At 42.6% G+C, this 23,638-nt stretch overlaps 1 protein-coding gene across 1 annotated transcript; it reads left to right on the top strand.

The window, feature by feature from the left end:
* LOC109640221 (sodium/potassium-transporting ATPase subunit alpha-1) lies at window positions 1-22,294 on the top strand. Its single transcript, XM_020104091.2, has 23 exons — window positions 1-233; window positions 11,122-11,235; window positions 11,784-11,843; window positions 13,549-13,650; window positions 13,789-13,890; window positions 13,990-14,103; window positions 14,398-14,532; window positions 15,063-15,180; window positions 15,269-15,537; window positions 15,621-15,929; window positions 16,845-16,979; window positions 17,326-17,521; window positions 17,634-17,809; window positions 17,926-18,062; window positions 18,170-18,320; window positions 19,242-19,410; window positions 19,528-19,682; window positions 19,825-19,948; window positions 20,686-20,831; window positions 20,919-21,049; window positions 21,402-21,503; window positions 21,607-21,698; window positions 21,929-22,294. The coding sequence occupies exons 1-23, from the start codon at window positions 222-224 to the stop codon at window positions 21,955-21,957; spliced, it is 3,078 nt and encodes a 1,025-aa protein (XP_019959650.1). The 5' UTR covers window positions 1-221; the 3' UTR covers window positions 21,958-22,294.
* The last annotated feature ends 1,344 nt before the right edge of the window (window positions 22,295-23,638 follow it).

Genomic DNA, 23,638 nt, shown 5'->3' with positions numbered 1-23,638 from the left:
GGAGGATCTGCGGCGGCGGCTCGCGAGCTCGGATGTGTGTCCTGGAGGAGTGACACGTGCTGGGAGAAAACATATAAAACTTTAAAAAAAACAACAACAACGGGCACATCCTTCATAGTGACTTAATGGTTTTTTATTGTACATAATTTATAAGGTGGATTTCCTTTTTTCTTTCTTTCTCAATTTTTACTGGGGAGAATTAAATCGACAACTGGGCAGCCATGGGGAGAGGAGTGAGTATACGTGTGTGTGTGTGTGTGGGGCAGGGGGGGTTTAAACTTCGCCATTCAAACAAGTGGTTTCTCTAAATCTGCGTCGCTGCCGGTGATGGGATGTTGAAGTGTCACATGTTTTAAAAAAATGTCTATTTCTCTTCAAATGCCCGAAAAGAAACTACTACTTCCGTGTTTGCGAACCCCGCGAGCCCAAGACCCCCTGTTTTCACCTCATTGTTTGCGGGGGAAGAAGTTAGTGTTTTCCGTGGCTCTCGGAGGAGCCTCCCAAAACCGGAGTGCGGTTACATAACGGGATGTTCTCAAACGCCCGGGACTGTCAAAGTTTCTCTGCGGAACGACATGAGCAGAGATGCAAGTCAAACCCGGTTTAAAGTGAGGAAACCGCGGGTTGAAGCTCCGCGGTGGTTACTTCACGGACTCCACTCGTGTGCTTTAATGTAACCAAACATGCGTGGGAATTTCCAGCATCTGTGCCACTAATATGCAGCAGTTTTTCTTCTTCTCGCTCTTATTTTAGTAGTTGTCAATCCAGCTGTGAATTCTGGGTAGAAGGGATGTGTTGAAAGCACAACCCCCTCCTCCTTTCTTGCAGGGAGATTTGATCTGTTACCAATTGTGTGAAACTTTATCTGAAGTCGCATCTACGCACCTTTTTTAGGCACAATGGCAAAGAGTGTGGCCACTTTTCAGGCTCATGCACTTTTGTGGGAGGCAAATGACATGCATGTGGTGTTGCACTTGCAGGAATCAATCGCAGGAGGGATTCTTTTGGCTGTGCATTCCGCACAAGCCTGGATTTCATGTCACAAAATGAATATTTGAGCTCAAGCAGGAGGTTGTGTGTGTGTGTGTTTCTGTGGTTTCCATCATCAGATCATTCGAGATTTTGACCACAGGCATCCTCTGAACGTGATCCCGTCAAAAGAAGACGCATCCCAAATTCACCAGCAGCTGTTATTGTTATTGTTCCTCGCACCAAAGTTGAAATTCTCCACAGACCTGCCTGAGAGGCACGTATGAGGCAGGAAATCGAACCCTGAAATATTAGTCGCCACACCCTTCCATACTGCGCATTAGAAACACTCATTATAGATTCAGCCTGCAAGGGATGGAGAGATGGACGGAGGGGAGAGAAAAGGTGGACTGAGAGATCTGGCGGGAGATGTGAAGCAGGGTGGCTCATTCAGTCTCCTTCCTCCGTGAAGATCATTTACGATTCTGAAAATCTTTCCTCTTGGCTGCTCCTGCTGCTGCTATTTCTTTTTTTCCCTCTCTTCTTCCTCCCATATGTGATGAAAGCCATGCCCTGCCCCCATCCAACCTCCATCCACCCCCCCACTGTGTCTCCCCTCCTCTCCTGGTGTAAGGAAAGAGAACTGGAGGGGGGAGGAGAGGGAGGATGAGAAGTTGTTGTGTTGTAATGGAGAAGAATCAGGGCACTGGAGTGGGAGCACAGGTATGAGAGGAGCCTCTGCAGTGATGGTTATTTTTCTGCCCCGTTTCCCCCTTCGTGATTTGAACATGAACCTCTCAACCACATCTTAATATGAGATCACTCCTTCACTGCCCTTTTCCAGTTTTCCCATCACATACGCTGCAGATTGCAATGAACAGACAGAAAGCAAGCAAGTGAGCTGAGAGGAGGAAGAGGAGGGATTGATTGCTTGAAAGAGGGAGGTGGAGGGGGTTTTATTGAGAGGAGCCAAGAGGCACCAGTTCCTGCATTGCCACTGTTGAGCTACTTGGCTCCCAGACGTGATTTAGAGGACGGTGATTGGGGTGCGGCTCAAAACGGCAATAATTCAGCCCTCAATTATTTTAGTTGGATGCCGTTCATATCAACTGCAAACCTCGATATGTTTCCAATCCTAATAAAATAACTTGATCATCACTTTTGTCTGCACTGACTGCTTAACTATGCAGCGATGCAGAGCAGGGATTCTGTGACAGCTGTGAAACTCACAGGAGACCGATGCAGCTAAATATTTCATAATCTTACCTCACTCAATAATTCCTCCTTTACTGGGTGAATTATAATGATGACAGCAACTTAAAAATACATATTTCATTGTAAAAACTCTGTCTGCAGATATTTGGAGAAGGGAAAAGATGAGGAAAGCTTCTTTTGTGTTATTGTTATCAACAATAAATCTATAATCAAGCTGCACCAAACTGCCCACACTCGAAAGATATCAGTCCCCTAAACGTACCCATCAAGATTCATTAATTATTTAAATAAACCAATTTCACAATGTTGAAGGAAGTGAATTCCTGTGTCCGCACCAATTTTCTTCCGAAAAAAACCTAACCTCCTTGGCAGTCATAAAAATCATCATGCAGGAGACGTGTGCATTATTCAAAATATCAAGTTTAGGGCAATTTGAATATTAAAATAAACAATTTAGGAGTATTGGTTGATAATACTTCAAGGTTAGGTTTATTAATTTGTCCTTTAGGCATTAGAAGACATGGAAACTCAAACAGTTTTATATTTTAAGTTAAATTTATGCATTTTAACTCCTTGCACACTTTAGATGTTAAATTGAATAGTCAATAAGTTGATAGATCTGCAGATCCTCATTAACCCAGTGTGCAAATGTGTAAATCGTGTGTGTGGTTCAGACAGAGCTTTAAAGGCTGCTTCCTGAATGGTATGAGTCTTGGCCACTGTTCTCGGAGCCTTCACACTTGACCTACAGACCCGGAGAGGCCTCTTGTCTCGAGCAGGTCTGATTGGAGCACAGAGGAGAAATCATATTGTGATGAAATGTCTCTTTAGCGGCAACACTCGCACCCAAAACAAGCCTCAGAGTTGAGGACTGCCGTTTTTATTTTTCACACTCTCTCCGCAGCCCTCAGCCCTTTTCATCTCCGACAGAGGGGCTCCACGGCTGCACCTTCACATCCATCCTTCACAGTCTGTTTCCCTCTTGTTCTCTGTGTTTGTACCTGTTTTCCTTCCCTCCGTCCCTCTCCCTCGCTCTTTCTCTGAGGATTTAACATTCTTTCCGCTTGGCAGTCATTGTGTATTAACCGGGGCTTTTGTCACACGCCACCCCTCGTCTGTGACAGAACACAGCGCACTCCCTCCCTCTCGCATACTCACTCCATCTCTGACTTCCTCTCCTGTAACCCCCCCCCCAGCCATCTGCTGTACCTTGTTTCATCTATCTTTTTTGCTGCTCTTTTCCTTCCTTCATCTCTTCCCTCCCTCCCTCCCTCTCTCCTCCAGTTCTCTCACAGGCCAGCTCGCTCCCTCCTCGCCTCTGTTTGGCTAAGCAGCTTGAGCCGCTCGATTTTGTTTTCCGTGGCAGCTCTTTGAACTTTCGCTGCGAGCCTGTTGCTCGGCCGGAGTGGAACATTCACATTAGAAATAACAAACTCCAGAGCGCACTGTTCCCCTGCCTGTGTCCGTGCATCTCCTACATGAAGAAATACGGTGTTTTTCCATGACATGTCGTAATCCGGGTCCTCAGCACTGCGGCCTGGATCACTGGGCACTTTGTTCATGGGATTACGATGACGTGAAAAGACAGGAAGTTTGAAAATTTAAGGCAAAGTGACCCACTCAGCTCCCCCTCCTCCCTCCTCGAGGAAATGATGCAACTTGTAGCTATGGTGTCTTGAATAGTTAAAGCAGCAGAGGAGTGGCTAAGGTCTGAAAGCAAAAAAAAAAGGAGTCATTGATTTACTGCTTCATTCATTCTGTGCCAGAGGAACTCCTGGTTGCCTGTTCTGCTCCTTAGACACTTGCTTTTTCCCACATTAAGAACAATTTAAAGAGTCCTTTTATACAATCAAATATTTGCTTGTCAGGGAAAAAGATCCTTTGTCTTGTTGGATGAATGAAGATCTATGCATGCACCTTAATTTAATCAGAAAAGCGGACATTCCTAAAAGGTTGGAAAACAAGGAACACAAAACAGTTTGAACTAGATTCCTCCACCAAGGCACAGCAGTCCCCTTATGAAACCACATTTAAATCCACTGGATCCAGATTCTTATTTGGATCTACAGCAAATTTTGTGGAAATCCGTTTTGTAGGTTTTGCTCAATCTTTCTTACAATCTAAGAAACCAACAGATGGGTGAAAACATAACCACCTTGGCAGAGAGGATTGTGTTTCAATGGAAGTTAATATTTATGTTCACAACCTAAACACAATAACCGATGCAAAATATCACAAATAGTTAGGAAGCCATGAGTAAAAAACAAAACATTTACTTAAAATGTGCTTTTGGAACAGGCTGGATATGTGTGAGACTCTTTGGTGGAGTTCTACTTCATAAGTTGAGGAAAGCGATGGTGATGGAGTGATAATTCACCATTTGTCTGACGGTGGCAGTTTGTGAATTTCTCATTTCAGCGGTGCTGGGCGGTCGGAGAAGCGCCCACAAAGTCTCCAACAAGGAGAGGCATTCATTCGTTCATTCATTCGCTCATCCATTCACTTTTGTTCTGCTCGGGGGGGAAAGCTGAAAGTTGCACTGGACGTGGAGGGAGAGTTAAACACTGCTCCCGTGTAAATTAACACACTCTGCTTTTCACCGTCTGAACAGAAAAGAGGGATGATTGGGAAGAAATGAAAGAGGAGGGAGACAGAGAGGGTGGGGGAAGGGGCTGCAACACGTGATTGCCCATTCACATATCTCAAGAGGTGCTGTAATAGTCGCCGGTAGCAACGGGGCACAGTTCCAGGACTGTGTGAGTGTGTGTCGCCACAGTTGAATGAGCAGCTTGTGTATCTGGCTCCTCATAGGAATTAATTTCTTCCTGTAAAAAGTGTGTTCTTTAAAATATGCAGCCACTTGACCGAGCGCTATCTTCTGCTACGTGTGAGCCTTCAGGACGTGGTTCTCTCAAGGGAACGGGAGGGAAGGCGTGCTCAGAAATTCTTGCTTAAGTTCAGAGGCTCATTCATTCTCCTGCTCGATTTCTGGAGAGCATTTCTTCTTGTCATTCAAGCACAACTCCCCCCATTCATCATTTTCCTAACTCCGGCTTAGCCACATATGAAGGCCACTTCACACTCCTCAGATGACTCAGGACCAGTGTCAGGCCTCATTCACGCATAAAAACACCACTTAAGGAGGAAAAATGGAACATGACGTCACCAAATGAGGGATTTGAGTGTGTAATCTGCACTAAGAATGTGTTCAAATGTCCGCTGAGGTCTGGTTTCTGAGAATCTGACGGTGTACGAAAGCTATTTTGTAAATTTAATTGTGATATTCTCACAAGTCTTCATGAAGAATGAAGCAAATGTGGTGTTGGTCAGCATCACTGGCAAATAAGTCGCCCTCATGTCTGTGGTCTTAAGAGTCACATGAAAAGATTTGAGTGTTTTGTTTGTGTTTTTGATGCAGATTTAATGTGAGCAGCACAAAGGGCCATTGTTCCACGTCTAATCAGCTCCTGTGTGTGCCTGTGCGCGCGTTTGCTTGAGAGCTTTGTTCTGTCGGTATATCAGTCTCCCACCACACTCTCTCTTGAAAGGTTTTTATTTTCTCTTGCTGTGTAGGAGAACAACATCTTTTATGATAAAAAACAGAAAATGCTTTTATGCAACCTTGTAAATCATAAACTGTATAAAAAGATAGACGACATGACGGCTCCCCTAAAGTGAAGCTGTCTCGATCACTACCTAGTGGCTGGCTGCAGTATAGGGTATAGTTGCTATAGTTACAGATATTACAAATGTCAACGTGCTGTAGATGCTAGAAGAAAAGTTGCAGGGTCACCAAATTACAAAATTTCACTCCAGTCCATGTAACAGTTGTTGAGATTATTTCATCTTGACCAATCGAGAGAGTTGAATAGCTAAAGGGAACACGGCAGTTTTCCAGTTATCCAGAATATTTCTGGAAAGTGGAAATGTTTGCATCTTCTCTGCTGCAAGAGCTTTCTGTAAAATATTGAGCATTATCAGATCTGTGAACTCAAACAGCTTTAACACAGCACTGGGCATGAAAAGCTAGCTGAAGCATCCCGCGTGATGATTAGTGCAAGTATCCAGGCTTTGAGCTGTGCTGCAGTGTTGCCAAATCAACATCCCAAAAATATGTGGGCTATGATGTTCTGTACAAGATGGTGTCCATGTTATTAATACTATAAACCAGAGCTGTGCCTGAGAGCTTAAAACGCTGAGGTCGTTGATGCTTACATTTTATTTCCAAACATGAAAATCTAAATCGTGCTTTCAGGCCTTCTTTTTACACCCAGAAAAAGAACTCTGCTCAGCATCTGATTTCTAATATCTAAGTGGTAGTCCGGCTACATCCACACAACGCATCTCTGTCGCTACACCTTCACCTGCCTTCCATGCGAGTCTGAAGTTTTCCAGCAGCTACGATGGAGCAGCTTGGAAAAACTGAGGTTTGGAAAAACTGAGAGGTTTGGAAACTATGATGTGGTCCACAATCCGTTTTATTTTCTGTATGGATGAATTTTCTTGTATGGATGGGGATTATTTTGGATATGAAACTAAAACACTTTTCATCATAAAATGAATGTATTTAGCATCAGTCAAGTGACATGTGCTGTGCTGTCATAAACATTTCACCAGGAAGTGGTATGGACTGGCTGCCCTCATTTCTGTGCAGCGTGCCGAAGACGAGACGAAACCCCTGACAGGCCTCAGTACAGCTCATCTGAGGGCGAGGCGGTCTCACACGACTTGATTTGTCTCGTTTGTTAAAAGTGAAGCCGTCTCTTTTTAAAATGGGGAATCTCCCTCAAATCTGGTAATTACCACGTGTGCAGTCACTAAGCAGCAAGTTCAAAAACCGTGAGAGAAATGTTTTTGTCCTTTTAAAGTTGTTGACTGGTAGAAGAGCTGCATATTGGTGTTGGACCGACATGCCAAGATGCTAATGCCGAAAACTCGCCGATCCAAAGCTGAGATGGAGTGAACAGAGCTGGTGGTAGACGTGCGAGGCCACGCTTTGAGACTGCTCAACTGGGTAACTTGATTTTTCCAGTTTGCTCTGTCTTTTGAAGGAAATGTCACAAGCAGATGCGGGGGTGAGGCTGTGACGCTGTGGCTCCAGCTCGTCACTTCTTTTAAACAACTGCTCGTCTCGACGTGCATGGGAGCAGCTTAGTTTAATGTTTGAATATCAACCCCTCGGAGTCTGCTTGTCGGGGACGATGTGCTCTCAACATTTCTATTGTGGCATTTCAGCGGTGCACTCAAACTATCATGTGTTTGGATTGTGCAGGCCTTATTGGTCGCTATGCAAACACTTCAGGTCACCAAAGAGCGTGTGTTTGATCGCTGTTTGATCGCCTCACTTATCTTATTTGATTAGTCTTCAGATGTGTAAAACTTTTAAATTATTAACTGGGACTGCAACTGGCCTGAATTTGCATTGTCATCATACATGACAAATAAAAATGGGAATTATTTACATTTTTGAAGCTGAAACTGGAGGATTGTGGACATGTACTAATTTTTTATTTAAACAAAGAAAATTTTGCAGAATAAATCTTTGTCTGCAAGTTGATCACATCCTGGACAGTTATGATAACTCACAAACAAATTATTACTTTACTGCAAAAATAATATTGTTACTATAGCATCAATATTTATCTAATTTCTTAATATTTCTAAATATCTAGTAGTACATTCATATTCTAAGGCAGTTAAATGCTTTTATTTTGATTGATCTATTGTAGTTTTATGTTATAAATAAACAAACATTTCAAGGAGGCTCAAATAATCCTCTAATTTCATTCTCATGTCTGAACTAAGCGTGTGTCCCAGTTTCAGGTTTTGGACCACTGTTTGTGAATCATTTGCCTAAAGCCAGATGGCCCCTGGGGGCCCTTCGGGGTCCAGAGGCCGCGTGATCCAGGACCTGACTCTGTTTTCCCAGCTTTACCAACCAGGGGGCTGGAGCAACAACAACAACATGTGCTGGGATCACAAACTCTGCTCTGGTGGCTCCCTGGGAAACTTTGAAAAAAGTTGAATGCAATAGAAAAACCATATTAGTTAGCATATTATTGTGACAGGGACCACGTCCATGATAACCATATTTGGTCGTGTCGGTGCGGTGGCGCCACGCTCGGGTCATTTTGTGTCCAAAATATCACCGTCTGAAGAGTTTTCGAAATGGTTGCTGCACACTGTGGCATTGCGTGCAGACAAATGGCTCATTAGTAGTCACTGGGCAGCCTCCCTCCCTGCTAACATGCTAACACCTCTGATCCTTGTACAGTGTTGAATTATAGATGAGCCTTAACTGCTAATCAATGCTGGCTTATAGCTCCACAATCTCGTAGTAGCTACCTGAAACACACAGGTTTGGCTGTCCCTCTGTGGCTCTCACACACACACATGCTAAGAGTCCTACATGTGTTACATATGTTCAGTGATGCTGCACATTAGGGTGACAGCCTCAAACACATGTATGTCACATCTGGATGTTGATATTTTAACAACCACTTCCTTTCCTTCTCTATTTTGATAAAGTAACAATAGAACTGCATCACAACAGTTTCTATTTTCAAGTAATCAGTACTAGATTGAATAGAACAATCCTATCAATTATAGAATCCATGAAATATACTATGACCAATTTATTCTGTTAACCTATAAGAGGAAAGTGATATACACAGGATTGAACAAACATGAGTATAGACACAAGATTGAGGCTGAGTGTGTCCCGCAGCAAACATCACGTCTGTGCCGAAATATGTGTTGCTGGTAGATGCATCAAGAGATTGCGGAAGTGAGGATTCACCCTCTGGGGAGTATTTTTGCTGAATTCCGATAGTTGTTGAGATATTTCAGTCTGGACTGAGGTAGCGGACTTGACCTCATCCTGAACCGTCACTTATTGATTGATCCAAAAAAGATACTCATTCACATTTAAAGCAAAAGATCTACTGTCAGATAGCAAAGGGCAGCGCTACGTCTGTATTGGCTATATCTAACAACTGTTAAATATCAATATCTTTGTGTCGTGCAATCCTATAGCAGAGAATATCACAATTAGCAGATTGATTAAATGTTATCATATATTATGATAATGGTTCTCAGTGCTCAGAGTGTGCAGTTCATGTACTTGTGAAAATGATAATTTACTAATACATTTAGCACCCACTGTTGCTGAATTGTTGCAAGTATTCGTCTTTTTAAATTTCACTTCACCCCCCCCCACCCTCTCTCCCCTCGTCTCTCGTCTCACCTCCTTATTCTCCCCTCCCTTTATCTCACCCTCTCTCTGTCACTCTGTCTCCCACACCCTCTGGCTTACAGCCGTCTGAAAGACACTATCTTTGCCCGGGCCTTTTGTTGCACTGTCGGCTACAGCGGCTACTGATAATGAGAAGGGGGGGGGGGGCGTGATGTCTGTTGAGGAGCCAGCGGAGAGGACAGGGTGTGCTAAAGTGACAGGGGATGACGAGAGAGAGAGAGACGAGTCGCACAGATAAGGGACATTTCTGTACCTGAAGTGTGTTTTATTATTTTTAATTGATCTAGGTCTTTACCAAGACCTTCTCTGTGTAATTAAAGTTTTTCTTGCCTAAAGTGAGAACAGTTGTGTGACAAACTGTCCCCAGGTGTGATAACCAGTGAATGACTCCACTCTGGGTGTTGGCTGAGGTAGTTTATCGGTTAGGTTTTGAGTGGTAAAGCTGGTGAATGAATGGAGCTCTATGTATTTAAGGCTGAGACATTGCTGTTTAAACAAGTGAAATTTGTGTCATGCAGCTGCCTAATCTGCCTCGACATGATAAAAACAGGCTCTTATCTCTCAACAGACCAGAAACACCATGACTCCTGCTCCTCCCTCGATGCAGACGGTCAAAGTGACCAGTTTTTACTGATCCTCAGAAATTATTTTATTTCAGTAGATTAACATCTGTGGTTTAGTCTGAAATTGGAAAAACCTGCAACAAGTGAAAATCAAGTGGGTTCAAAAACGAAAAAATCGATGTTTCGATTCTGCATGAATTACTCAAAAGTGTCTCCACATGAACTATAAAAGCAAGTGGTCTTACTGATGGAAGAGTTTTAAAAAGTCTTTCAAAAAGTTTGCATGTTCTGAAAAAGTGGTTCCCCGTGGAGATCTGTTTGCAGCGACAGATGGCAGTGGTGATGATAAAGCCTGAATGAAAAACTTTATTCACTCTCCGCGCGTCTGACAGGCCCATGGATATTTCACCCTAACTCTGTGTGACGAGTTAAGAGGAACTTCTGTTCTCTTCTTGGACTGTTGAAGTTTGCAGTTTAGTGGTTTATATCTGGTTCTAAGTGCATTTACCCACATGGAAGCTTAAAAAGATGCAGGATGACAAATGGAGTCATCAGATGTCAGTTGTGCTCAGGTCGCAAATTGTGGCCAAAGCACTTCACTGTGGCAATGATACCGTGTGACTGACAGCTAGTATCGTCCAATGGGAACGTTCATAGGTGTAAGTAGGCATTCCCCTGCTCCTTCAAATATGTTTTTCTGCTCATCAGTCCCCTATTACGACTCAAAGAAGTTTAAATCTAAATGGCCACAAAAGGATTTGTTTTAAGGGACTTTGATGTAAAAAGAAATAGCTTTTTTAACTTAACCAAGTATTGATTATGTTGGCACAGATTTAAGACTATTATGAGACGAATGTGTTTGTACGAGAGACAGAAGCCGAGCTAAAATACAAACATTCAAACATTTGATCAAACATTCACTTGTATTTATTTCTAACCAGCTCATTCCCTGTGAAAAGAGTTGGTATGACAACAGGTAAATGTTATTTGACCCTTCAGGCTGCTGTGGTTGAAGGACCTGTTGTACTTGCTCATCACTTAATACAAAAACTGACTTTGAAAAGGAAGACATTGGGATTCTCATATTTTTCTTTTATTCCCCCTTCATCGTGTTTCCAGGAAGGACGTGAACAGTATGAGCTGGCTGCGACCTCGGAGCAGGGCGGCAAGAAGAAAGGGAAGGGGAAGAAGAAAGAGAAGGACATGGACGAGCTGAAGAAGGAAGTGGATATGGTGAGAGTCTCGGTTTGATTTTTCCACCGTCTCCCGCTCTTGCTCATATTTCTCTCACCTCTCTCTTCATGCATTTGCCAGATTTCTCTTGGATACATGAACTAAAAATATGAAGAATCAAGAATAAAATCATACAATTTTTATTATTCTTTACACTTATAAATCCATCAGATTTCTGGAACCATTACAGTCTTTACTTCTCCATACTTCTATCTTAAAATTGTCCTCCTAAAATGTACTTTTGATTTCTGTAATTTTACCAGCACCAACATGTCTACTCTTTTCTGTCGCTCTCTTCCTTCCTTTTTTGGGCTCCTGATCCATCCATTCAACCTCTCCCCTAAACTGTGAACATTTCTTTGTCATTGTTCCAGCTCTACCTTGTGAGAGCTAGTCATTTTGAAATGAAAGGTCAGCAGACAATGCAGCATAAATGTCACTGGCCTTTGGCATATTGAATACACACTCACACGCACGCACGCACGCACGCACGCACGCAGACATAAACACTGGACTGATGCCACCGTCTCTTCTGTGTGTCCCTCCAGGATGATCACAAGCTGACCCTGGATGAGCTCAATCGCAAATATGGAACAGACCTCAACAACGTGAGTGAGATGAGATGATATGTGTGTTTTTAAATGTGTCAAACACTAAAAGGCAGCAAAACGTTCCCGTCTCCAAACTCAGGCATCGTAATGTGATTTTGAAAAGACTATTTCCATCAAATTGGCTGCATTTATCACAGAGATCGAAAATATATCAAATATCAGCAGCTGAGGCGAAGAGTCGCTGAGGGCGTGCTCAGCCGTCCCTGGGTTTATTAAACAAAGTGTCGGTCGAGGAGGAAGAGGAGGGGAAATATTGAAGGGAAAAACAGATGGATGATTTCTTTCTTCCTAATATAACTTGTTTTTTTGGCTTAAAACGTGAATAGAGTTCAAAATTTCCCTCCCAACAGAACATTTGTAGTAAATATCAAATATTTCCCCCACGTTCTACAAACCAAACATTGTTGGCCCTTTTAAAAAAATTCGTTCTTGCAGATTTGATAATTTTTCGTAGGCAGTTTGTCTGAGCCTACTGTGGGAGCAGAGACTACCAAGACACATCATGGCAGACAGCCCACTGAAAAACATGTTTGGGATTAAACAAATCCGATGTCGCTAAGAAATATTATTATTGAGCATAAGATGTTGAATATGTGACTTTTGAAGCATTTATGCTGTCTTTGTGCTAAGCTAAAATGGCTGCTGCCTGTAGCTTCATATTTACTGAACAGATATAAGAGTTGATTTAATTTGCGATCCTCTCACCCGACTCTCTGCAATAAAAGAAAACTGGTACATTTCCAAAAATTCCAAGCTGTACATACATTCTGTTCTTTTCATTTCTCTGTAATGCCAGATCTGATAACCCCTGATTTACAACCATGTTCATCTTCTTCTGGTATTACCTCCACCAAACATGAGGATGAATAAATAAATGATATGGAAGGGAAAGGAGATGATGCAAACACCTATAATGGTAAAAAAAAGCAAAATAAATCTAAAAAAGAACTAGATGCGTTCTTGGTTTTCTGCTAATTGATATGTTTCATTCGTAAACAGCTGTAACTGAAATCTCTTGAATTTATTGTTTTAGTCCGATAGAAATATTGACAGACGGTGTGAAATGTGAGCTCATTACAAGTGTCACCTCAGAAGCCTCCTGATGAAAGGTGTGAACAGATGAACGGAGAGATGACCGGGGCTTAAAACAACCCTACACCCCCCTCCCCCTTACCTTTAATCACACACTCCAGCTCGCCCACTCCCCTCATGCAAATGTGTCCTGGTCATGCCGGAAAGATCAAGGAGAATGCTTAATCAGTACCTCTAAACTGGGGTCTCCGGGCTCTGCGTGCGCTCACATGCAGCAGTCGTGAATAATTAATTAGCTGCACAAACATAACCCCCCTCCCCCTGCCCTGATTTCATATGAAACTGTTCACCTCGTCTTGGCCTTTACCTCATTCTTCCGCCGCTTTCTTTTTCCTACCTGCTGACGAAGGAGACTGACGTTCTACTGTTGATTGTGTGTTGCTAGGCAACGCAGCATCACCTACAGCTCCCCTTGGATTTAAATATATGTCAGGGAGTGTCAGTCTACTTGTGCAGTTGGCTGGCAAACAATAGGGCTGTGCTTCCAATGACATTTAGAATTAGAAATGGCCATTCACCGGACTTCCATTATTGTTATCAGTCACGTCTTTGAATCTGGATGAAAGTGTGACGTGTGTGAATTTGAATTTGTGTGTTCTCCTCATATCAGGGTTTGACAAGTGCAAAGGCTGCTGAGATTCTGGCCCGTGATGGCCCCAACGCCCTCACTCCTCCTCCCACCACCCCAGAGTGGGTCAAATTCTGCAAACAGGTAACATCCTCACTGTTGATATCAATGCTTTCTGTTTTTTTATCCTCCGTGTTAAGCATTAGATGTAACCACAGTCTAATTTTGAAGTTGCATAAATTCCAGTCGTGAAAAGGTCCCTTCTGCTCTTTGTTCATCCAGATGTTTGGCGGGTTCTCCATGCTCCTGTGGACTGGTGCCATCCTCTGTTTCCTGGCCTATGGTATCCAGGCTGCAATGGAGGATGAGCCTGCCAATGATAATGTAAGAATATGTGACAATATGGTGCATGGTTTTATCTTGATGTGGAACTTTTCTTGTTTTTGAGTGGTATTTTTAATGTCTTTTTTTGTCTGTTCACAGTTGTACCTGGGTGTTGTGCTTTCTGCTGTCGTCATCATCACTGGTTGTTTCTCCTACTACCAAGAGGCCAAGAGCTCCAAGATCATGGACTCCTTTAAGAACCTGGTCCCACAGGTACCCCTCACCTTGCAATTTAAACCTTTTTATTCATTTATCGTCTTTTGGTTTCATCCAAGTTTCCATACGTCTTCTAAGATTCTAAGATATCACATTGCCTAAAAAAAGGAGCCCTCTTGACGTCTGAATTTTGGAGTTTGTCTTAATTGTCTTTATTATTATAATAATGTCGGGATTCCCATGAGGGAATGGATGAGACGGCATGTTAAACGCCCTGGAAATCAATCCACTGACCTCTTGTTCTCCTTTTCATACAAAAAGTGTTCGTCTCCATCCCATCTTGTCTCGTAGCAAGCCCTGGTCGTCCGTGATGGTGAAAAGAAGAGCCTCAACGCCGAGGAGGTGGTCGTTGGCGATTTAGTGGAGGTGAAAGGTGGCGACAGGATCCCTGCCGATCTCCGAATCATCTCCGCCCACGGCTGCAAGGTGGGCAGCTCTGGACACGAGCGGTTTTCTTCTATCTAGGATCCACATTTTCGCAATTTAGCTTGAAAGCCACTTCTCACTCAAAACATTACAGCGGCACCTTGACTTTTTGAATTTCTGTCTACCACTGCGCCTTGTTTGACACTTGAAAAACAGATCTATTTGTCAGAACCTTGAACCTTATTAGATTTGTGATGTGCGCTTCCTTTTTAAGAGACGACTTTATTTAAGCTCAGTGCTAAATTGCTACTTCTGTGTCTTTAATGTGGATTTCAGATCTTTTTCGTTAATATTTAATTACAAGACAGTGACATTTCATTTATTATGGTGAAAAAATCATGTCTGTGATCCATTCTGAGACCTGACAACTGCAGAAAAAAAGGAATGACGGTGGAGGAGAATGTTTTGTTTACCTCCTCTAGCAATGGGTATTTTGGCAGTCATCTTCCTGTTTTTATATATTTTTTCTTCTCCTTTTGTTTTCATTTATTTTTTTTATTATAAATCAAAGTCTATGTCTCATTCCTCAGGTGGATAACTCCTCTCTGACTGGTGAATCAGAGCCCCAGACTCGTACTCCTGACTTCTCCAATGAGAACCCGCTGGAGACCAGGAACATTGCTTTCTTCTCCACCAACTGTGTTGAAGGTATGGCGGCGGCTTTTCAGAGACAGACATGTAGTTCAGAGGGACTGCAGTGAGTCAGAGATGTCATAAAAAATCCTTCTCACCCCAGGAACTGCTCGTGGTATCGTGATCAGCACCGGAGATCGTACCGTCATGGGCCGCATCGCCACTCTAGCCTCTGGACTCGAAGTCGGACGCACTCCCATCTCCATCGAGATCGAGCACTTCATCCACATCATCACCGGCGTGGCTGTTTTCCTCGGCGTGTCATTCTTCGTCCTGTCCCTCATCCTTGGATACAGCTGGCTGGAGGCCGTCATCTTCCTCATCGGTATCATCGTCGCCAACGTGCCAGAAGGTCTCCTGGCTACTGTCACTGTGAGTCCTGCTGTTTCTTGGGTATAAAATGGATCCAAACGGTGACTCAGCTCTCCGACTAACCCGAGCAATCCCTTCTCTAGGTGTGTCTGACCCTGACTGCGAAGCGTATGGCCAAGAAGAACTGCCTGGTGAAGAACCTGGAAGCCGTCGAGACCCTGGGCTCCACCTCCACCATCTGCTCCGACAAAACCGGCACCCTGACTCAGAACAGGATGACCGTGGCCCACATGTGGTTCGACAACCAGATCCACGAGGCGGACACCACAGAGAACCAGAGCGGCGCCTCCTTCGACAGGAGCTCAGCCACCTGGGCTGCCCTGGCCAGAGTCGCTGGACTCTGCAACCGCGCCGTCTTCCTGGCCGAGCAGGCCATCATTCCCATCCTGAAGGTACGCTAATACTCCTTACACTCCTCTTCTTCTGCTCACTTGAATAAATGACACCAAACATCAAGAGAACCTTCAGATCACATGAGCTCTGTAGAAAATAATTGGCTCTGAGAGCTAAAAACAGAAGATTGTATTATTATTGTTCAACAGCAACAAAGCCTCCCCTGTTGTTCTCAGCCTTAAGTTTCTCCGCTCATGATGTAGGAACGAGCTAGAGGTCCTGCATTGTTCACTCATTTGCAAATTGAATGTGCTCTTTTTTAAAGAATTCCAAAATGACACCAAAACCAAGTGTTCCTCCCTCATATTGTGCTTTTCTCCTTCTTATTTGTGATTGATATTATTCATTATGTCTTCCATTTTTCAAAGAGGATAAAATGGTTTCAGACACATAAATATTCAAATATTTATCTATTTAGTTCTCTTTTTCATTATTTTAATAAAGATGATTTGAAAACATGAAACATTCCAAACTTTCTACAACTTCTTCAGTGATTATGTAGTTCCAATTTTATAGAGATGTTTACGGCTCACACCAACAGGCTTGTTTTCCAGCTTCCACTCTCCCAGGAGTATATGCACACATGTTGCAATCACATAATTATTCTCAACTCCGCCCAACACACACACACACACAGTAAGTCATTGTAGGAACCATTTCCTTGGTTTTCACCACTGTAGCTGTGTGTGTGTGTGTGTGTGCGTGTGCGTGCATGTACTGTATCTGTGTGTGTTAATCAACTGTAAATGTCTGGCTGCCATTGTGGCTCTCTCCACTGCTCATTATTCTTTCCCCCACAGGTTCAGGAGTGAAAGGAGGGTAAACATGGTGTTGCTGTTTATCAAGCCCACCGATTTATTACGGAAAGAAATCTTTGTGCGTATGATAGATGTTCTCCTGTGTTCCTCCACCAGAGAGATGTGGCCGGTGACGCCTCTGAGTCAGCTCTGCTCAAATGTATCGAGCTGTGCTGCGGATCAGTTTCGGAAATGAGAGATAAAAACCCCAAGATTTCAGAGATCCCGTTCAACTCCACCAACAAATACCAGGTATGAAGGTGTCAGTATTTCTAATCTGAAGGCAACGGAAACAATTTGTTTTTTTGAGTTGTTTTCAGGTGCAGTTAATTAGTTTTTGGATATTTTTAAAATGTAAATGTCATAGGCTTATTAAAATATTATTTGTCAGTTTTTTTCCACCTTATGTTGATGGTAAAACAGAAAAGTTAAATGAACTCTGCAAAAGACATTTGGAAAAATAAATCTTAAATTCTTCAATAGTTAAGAAATAATAATTTAAAAAAAAACGTATATCAAGCCATTCCCCTTCTACTTTCGATATTTAAAAGCACGGATGCTGACGCTTCCCTCTTGTATCTGTCCTTTGTGTCCGTAGCTTTCCATTCATAAGATCTCAGCATCTGAGGGAGAGTCCAAGCACCTGCTGGTGATGAAAGGAGCCCCAGAGAGGATCCTGGACCGCTGCTCCACCATCATGATGCAGGGCAAAGAGCAGCCACTGGATGACGAGATGAAAGACGCTTTCCAGAACGCTTACCTGGAACTGGGAGGCCTGGGAGAGAGAGTGCTGGGTAAGCATGCAGGATACTGATCTACTATTTAAAGATTTGGCATAAAGGTCAAATTCAATATTATCGCCACGATTCCGTCTTTGACTTTTTGTTCTTGTCCTGCTCCGGCCAGGTTTTTGCCATTTCAACCTCCCCGATGACCAGTTCCCAGAGGGCTTTGCTTTTGACACTGAGGAAGTGAACTTCCCCACTGAGAAGCTGTGCTTCATCGGCCTCATGTCCATGATCGATCCTCCTCGTGCTGCTGTGCCTGACGCTGTCGGCAAATGCAGGAGCGCTGGAATCAAGGTATGTCAAAAAGCCACATTTTACTTTTGCGACAGTTGCTCATGGATTTGTATTTTGAATGCATTAATGCCGTGTTGATTCCTTAAACTCATCAGCACACCATTCCCTTCTCCTAGGTAATCATGGTGACAGGTGATCATCCAATCACAGCTAAGGCCATTGCTAAGGGTGTGGGAATCATCTCTGAAGGCAACGAAACCGTTGAGGACATTGCTGCTCGTCTGAACATCCCAATCAATGAAGTCAACCCGAGGTATGGGCAATACTGAGAAACCCTGTTAGCATATAACCGGGTTCATTTTGCTGTGTGGGTCCATGTCTGAATGCGTTAGTGACCTAACGGCTGTGTGCTCCCTCCAGAGACGCCAAGGCCTGTGTTGTCCACGGCGGAGACCTGAAGGATCTGGCCCCAGAGCAGCTGGACGACATCCTGAAGTATCATACGGAGATCGTCTTCGCCAGGACGTCCCCGCAGCAGAAACTGATCATCGTGGAGGGCTGCCAGAGACAGGTGTGTTTGTAATCCTTTCTTGCAGTTTGGCCAATGCGGCGTGGGCCTGGACCGTATTATGTAAATACACACATGAATATTTGATATCCCCACACAACCCTTAATGCTTATTTATGAGGACTGTTGTGGTGACTGATGTCTAAGTGGTATGATTATTCATGCTTGGCTTTGTCCATTAATTATAATTTAAAGTTTTGTATGAATTGTTAGAATGATACATTTTTGCAAAATAACTGGAAAATAATCTAATTTCACGAGTGAGTATTCAGGTTCCGTTTTGAATTAAATCAGAGCAGAATCTGTTTTTAAAGGAGCACAGTTATGTTAAGTATGGTCCTTCAAGCAGACAGAAGTAGAAAACTATTGTGAACTGAAATGTAATTTAATATCCAATCAATTGTGTAGAACATTTGTGTTCAGCTGTTTATTTACCTGAGGGGATGTGAAATATTCTTAAAGCAAATATTTCAAAAAGTCATGTCTTCGAAGTTTCTTTTTATTTGCAGTCACAATAAGATCAAAATAAATTTGAATACATTCTTTCACTGCTTGCAGAATTGCATGGCAACTTGACGAATTAGATTTTTTATTTTATTTGTATTTTTTATTACTCTTGTGTGATGTACTGCAAGGTGTTGTTGGGTTTTAAGAAATGGTTATTTTATTATGTAAGAAACCTATTTTATTTCACACAACAGCAAATATCTCATTAATACAGTGTGAAGACAATTGAAAAGTAAGAATGGCGACTTCTCTAATAAGGAAGTTACATGTTCTTTTTTTTATACAGACACAAAATCAGTCTAATATATAATAGTCTTCAAAGTAGATTTTAAATAACATATCCATCGTAACATTTCAGGGCAACGACCACTCAATATATACGAACACAAAATAACCCATTTCCTCTCCCCTCTGCAGGGCGCCATCGTGGCCGTGACAGGTGATGGTGTGAACGACTCTCCTGCTCTTAAAAAGGCTGACATCGGTGTTGCCATGGGGATCTCTGGATCTGACGTCTCCAAGCAGGCCGCTGACATGATCCTGCTGGACGACAACTTTGCCTCCATCGTTACCGGAGTGGAAGAAGGTAAGAGATTGTGCTCAAAAGTTAAAACCTGAATTAATTCTTAATTTGCAAAAAAAAAGTTTGTCAGATTATTTTGCACAGCAATGACTTTATTCGTGTACGTTATGTTTTGATCAGGTCGTCTGATCTTTGACAACTTGAAGAAGTCCATCGCATACACTCTGACCAGTAACATCCCCGAGATCACGCCCTTCCTCTTCTTCATCATCGCCAACATCCCTCTGCCCCTGGGAACCGTCACCATCCTCTGTATCGACCTGGGAACCGACATGGTGCGGACTCATTTTCTCGATCACCTTTGTGTTGCATTAGTGTTCATTTTCGCCATCTTGACAATGGAATGTAAAAAAAAAAAAGTACATTCATGAGTGTATATATTCCATTACGTCAATAAGTTTGTTATCTGTCTCCCAGGTCCCTGCTATCTCCCTGGCTTACGAAGCAGCTGAGAGCGACATCATGAAGAGGCAGCCCAGAAACCCCAAAACAGACAAACTGGTGAACGAGAGGCTCATCAGCATCGCTTACGGACAGATCGGTAATTTCAAATCCGGCTTTACCAAGGTCCCAGCCGAAATCAAACCATGCTATCCACGGTTGCTCTGCAGTTTCTTCTGAAAAGGCATCCCAGTATCTGTCCGAGATAACCCAAAGAGTGGCATGCACCAGAAATAGGCTTGCTCTGATAGAGCACTAGAGTGTGTGCGTTTGTGTGTGTTTTGAGTGACGACAGAGCGACGACAGAGCAGCGCCTCTGGCTTTTGATTTCCCCCTCTTCGGTAATGACGCCAAAAATTGTTTGTCAGCCTCCTGAACCTCCCTTATAAGAGCAAAAGACACGCAAGTAACTTTTTGGACCTAGTTTTGTTGAGACATTTGTGTTGTCCTTTTTATTTTTACTGCACAGATATAAACCCGTCTGTAGTATTCTTTTAATATATTATCCTATTATGCATTCCAAAATTATATTTACTAAAAGAGCAGTAAATCTGATTAATTGGATTAGGCCTCTAATTTCCTCAGAAGACGACCTAATCTCATTTATTTGTTTACTCAGTCATTCATCCGGTGACAAATGATTTAGTCCTCAAAGAAAATCCCCCAAATTGAATTAATCAATTTGCCACCTAATTGTTTATTGATCCTAAACTAAATCTCAATTTCTAAACAGAATGAATTAAGCTTATTTATTCTTAAAGCGTGAAACTGAAATTTGTCAAAGATTATTAATTATTAGATAAAGCTCGGTCATGCTTTCACATTTCGTTCCTGCAGGTATGATCCAGGCGCTGGCGGGCTTCTTCACCTACTTTGTGATTCTGGCTGAAAACGGCTTCCTGCCCTCCACCCTGGTGGGCATCCGAGTGTCCTGGGATAATAAATACATCAACGACCTGGAAGACAGCTATGGCCAGCAGTGGGTGGGTGGCATTTCTTGTGTAGACCACAAGTAAAGGTTAAGATTTGGCCGTCAAACACATGGTTTAAATATTTGTTTCCCCCGTCAGACTTACGAGCAAAGGAAGATCGTGGAGTTCACCTGCCACACGGCGTTCTTCGTCAGCATCGTCATCGTGCAGTGGGCCGATCTGATCATCTGTAAGACCAGGAGGAACTCTGTCTTCCAGCAGGGCATGAGGTGAGTTTCAGTCTCCTCTGCCATCGCTAAATCTGAGCCGTGGCTGTTCTTTTGGCCAAAAAATCACTTCTGCTCTGCTACTGAAACAGCAGCTTATGTGAATATCACACCCTCTTATTTCACAGTATGTGAGCCGTTCTGCTTTTCTCAGAGGAACTCCAGTTAACCTCCCTGTTTATTTCAGGCTGTAAACAACATGAACTGTATTTAAAAGGCATTGCAGACTGCGGTTAGCCTTGGTCCCCTGTTAGCTGCAGTTTGGAATCCTGGCACCAAGCGGTTAAAATCCAGCTATTTTCAGGTTTAAATTCCACAAAAACAGAGTCTTGATTGTTCCCCTTGTGTGTTTCAGGAACAAGATCCTGATCTTCGGGCTGTTTGAGGAGACAGCCCTGGCTGCCTTCCTCTCTTATTGCCCTGGCATGGACGTTGCCCTCAGAATGTACCCTCTCAAGTGAGTAAAACACAAAAACCCAGCCGGTTGTGCAAAGCTAGCTGACTCTCGGCCCGGGGCCCTGGATCAGTTTCTCACGGTCTTTTGTGTGTGTGTTTTCCAGGCCCAACTGGTGGTTCTGCGCCTTGCCCTACTCCCTGCTTATCTTTATCTATGATGAAATCCGTAAGCTGATCCTCAGACGCAGCCCAGGAGGTGAGCACAGAATCCATTACTTTATACTCTTTCCTTCTTCTTGTTCTTCTGCACATTTGGGCCACGTTTCTCCAAAAGTGAGGGTGGAGAAACGTGGGTCTTATCCTTTTGTAAATCTGTCTTCCTCCACTGTCTTTGCATGATTTTAAATAAATCATTAAAACTGTCCAATCTATGCAAGAAGTTGCCTCTAAATCATGTGTGTTTGTTTTCCTCCGCCGTGTGTCCAGGTTGGGTGGAACGGGAGACCTACTATTAAAGACCCATCAGTCCAGTCAGCTCGCATCTTCTCCTCCACTCCCGTCTTTGCATGAATATTGTCTTGCTGCTCGGAATAAAATTTAACCTCTGTGAAAAAAAAATTGGAACGTGTTTTTATATTAGGGAATGCTTGATACTACCATTAGACAAATACTGAGATGGAACGTGCTGATGATACTGATGATGATGATGTTGATAAATGATAATGCTAATAATGACATGAACACTGAACATTGACATGACTATGCGTGCCTTGTTTCTGAAACAGGACCAATTTTATACATGTTTTTAACAGTTATAAACGTTCAATAAAAATGCGCTCGAGTCAGGTCCCACACACGTGTCCTGTGCTCATTTGTCCTGTGTGAGTTTGACGCCGCCTCAGCTGAGAAGACGCAGCATCCCTACAATGGTATGTGTACAATACATGAACACACTTTAAATGAGAGAACAGCTTAATTCATTCTAATCATCTTTACATTTTGCATATTTATTGGCTTTTTAACTTAAATATTTAACCTTATTCTTTAAGCTTTTCCCTAATTTATTAAAGCAAATATGCAATTTTAACCAGAATGGCACTCAGTAGAGCACGTACATCCGCCAGGGCCCAACAGTCCCCATTTCAAATTTGATGAAAATTAATAATTAAAAAGGATCCAACCCCAAATTCAATGGGTTCTTTCCTTACCAAGTTTTGTGGTAATCTGTCCAGTAGTTTTTGCGTAACCCTGCTAAATAACGGAGAAAGAAAACAAACACAGTAACTAATGCGTTATATTAAAGTATAGAAAGACATACAGGTTTTCAGAATGAGGCGCCTCTTCTTCCAGCCGTGACTTTGGAAAACAAGACAATAGATTAGCTGTTGCCTTCAGTGCTTGTTGTTTTTCCTCTGATTAACGTCAGTGATAAACGGCACAATAACGCAGCCTTTCAGCTCAGTGTTGTGGTTGGGAGATGGGGGGGTAGATTAGATCATAATTAGATTTAGAAATAAGGTGGAATAGAAATTCAAATCAAATAATGAAGAAAGAAATGGTAACCTTTACCCCCAGAAATAAACCCTCATTACATTTTCAGTCTTTATCTACGTCTGGCCTGTAGCAGCCAACATTAGGACCATGCTGCTTTCAGCTGCCAGTTGATATAATTCGTGCAGTAGCTCCAGTGTGTGCTCACTGTATAAACTGCTTTGCAAGCTGTGGAGCTCAAGTGAAATGAAATCCTGTCATTTTTTTCTTTTCTTTATTCCAAGGACAAAAACAGTGACGTTTTAAGGTTGTATTTTATATTTTGCAACATTATTTCGATTTACCTTCATCAATGCCCCCTGTGGAACTTCTTTTGAATTAAAAACTTGCACATTTTAAAAATTATTCTCTAAGAAATCAAATATTTGTGGAAATCCTTTCTGTTTTTTTTTTTGTGTAATCTTGCTCACTAACAAACATAAAACCAACAAACAAAAATTAAACCATGTTGTGTTTGGGTCCAACTCCAAGGAAAAGGCTTTTGAGTTCATTTTAATTAACATTAAACCTCATGCAAAAGCAACACACAATAATAGGCTAAAGTTTAAAGTGTCCTTCGTTTGGCTTGGACTGTTTTGCCTGAAACCAAATGAAACTGGGTTGAAGATACACAGACCCATAAGCAGCCTGAATAATCTTTATTGT

Source organism: Paralichthys olivaceus, chromosome 24, assembly GCF_024713975.1.
Source record: "Paralichthys olivaceus isolate ysfri-2021 chromosome 24, ASM2471397v2, whole genome shotgun sequence".
Taxonomy (NCBI): Eukaryota; Metazoa; Chordata; class Actinopteri; order Pleuronectiformes; family Paralichthyidae; genus Paralichthys; species Paralichthys olivaceus.
Note: the sequence above shows the minus strand (reverse complement) of the source record. Positions and strands in the feature narration are given on the sequence as shown.

Coding starts and splice junctions, on each gene's coding strand:
- LOC109640221 (XM_020104091.2), top strand. Junction 15,930..16,844: donor CCATCATTCCCATCCTGAAG/GTACGCTAATAC, acceptor TTCCTCCACCAG/AGAGATGTGGCCGGTGACGC. Junction 17,522..17,633: donor CCTGGGAGAGAGAGTGCTGG/GTAAGCATGCAG, acceptor TGCTCCGGCCAG/GTTTTTGCCATTTCAACCTC.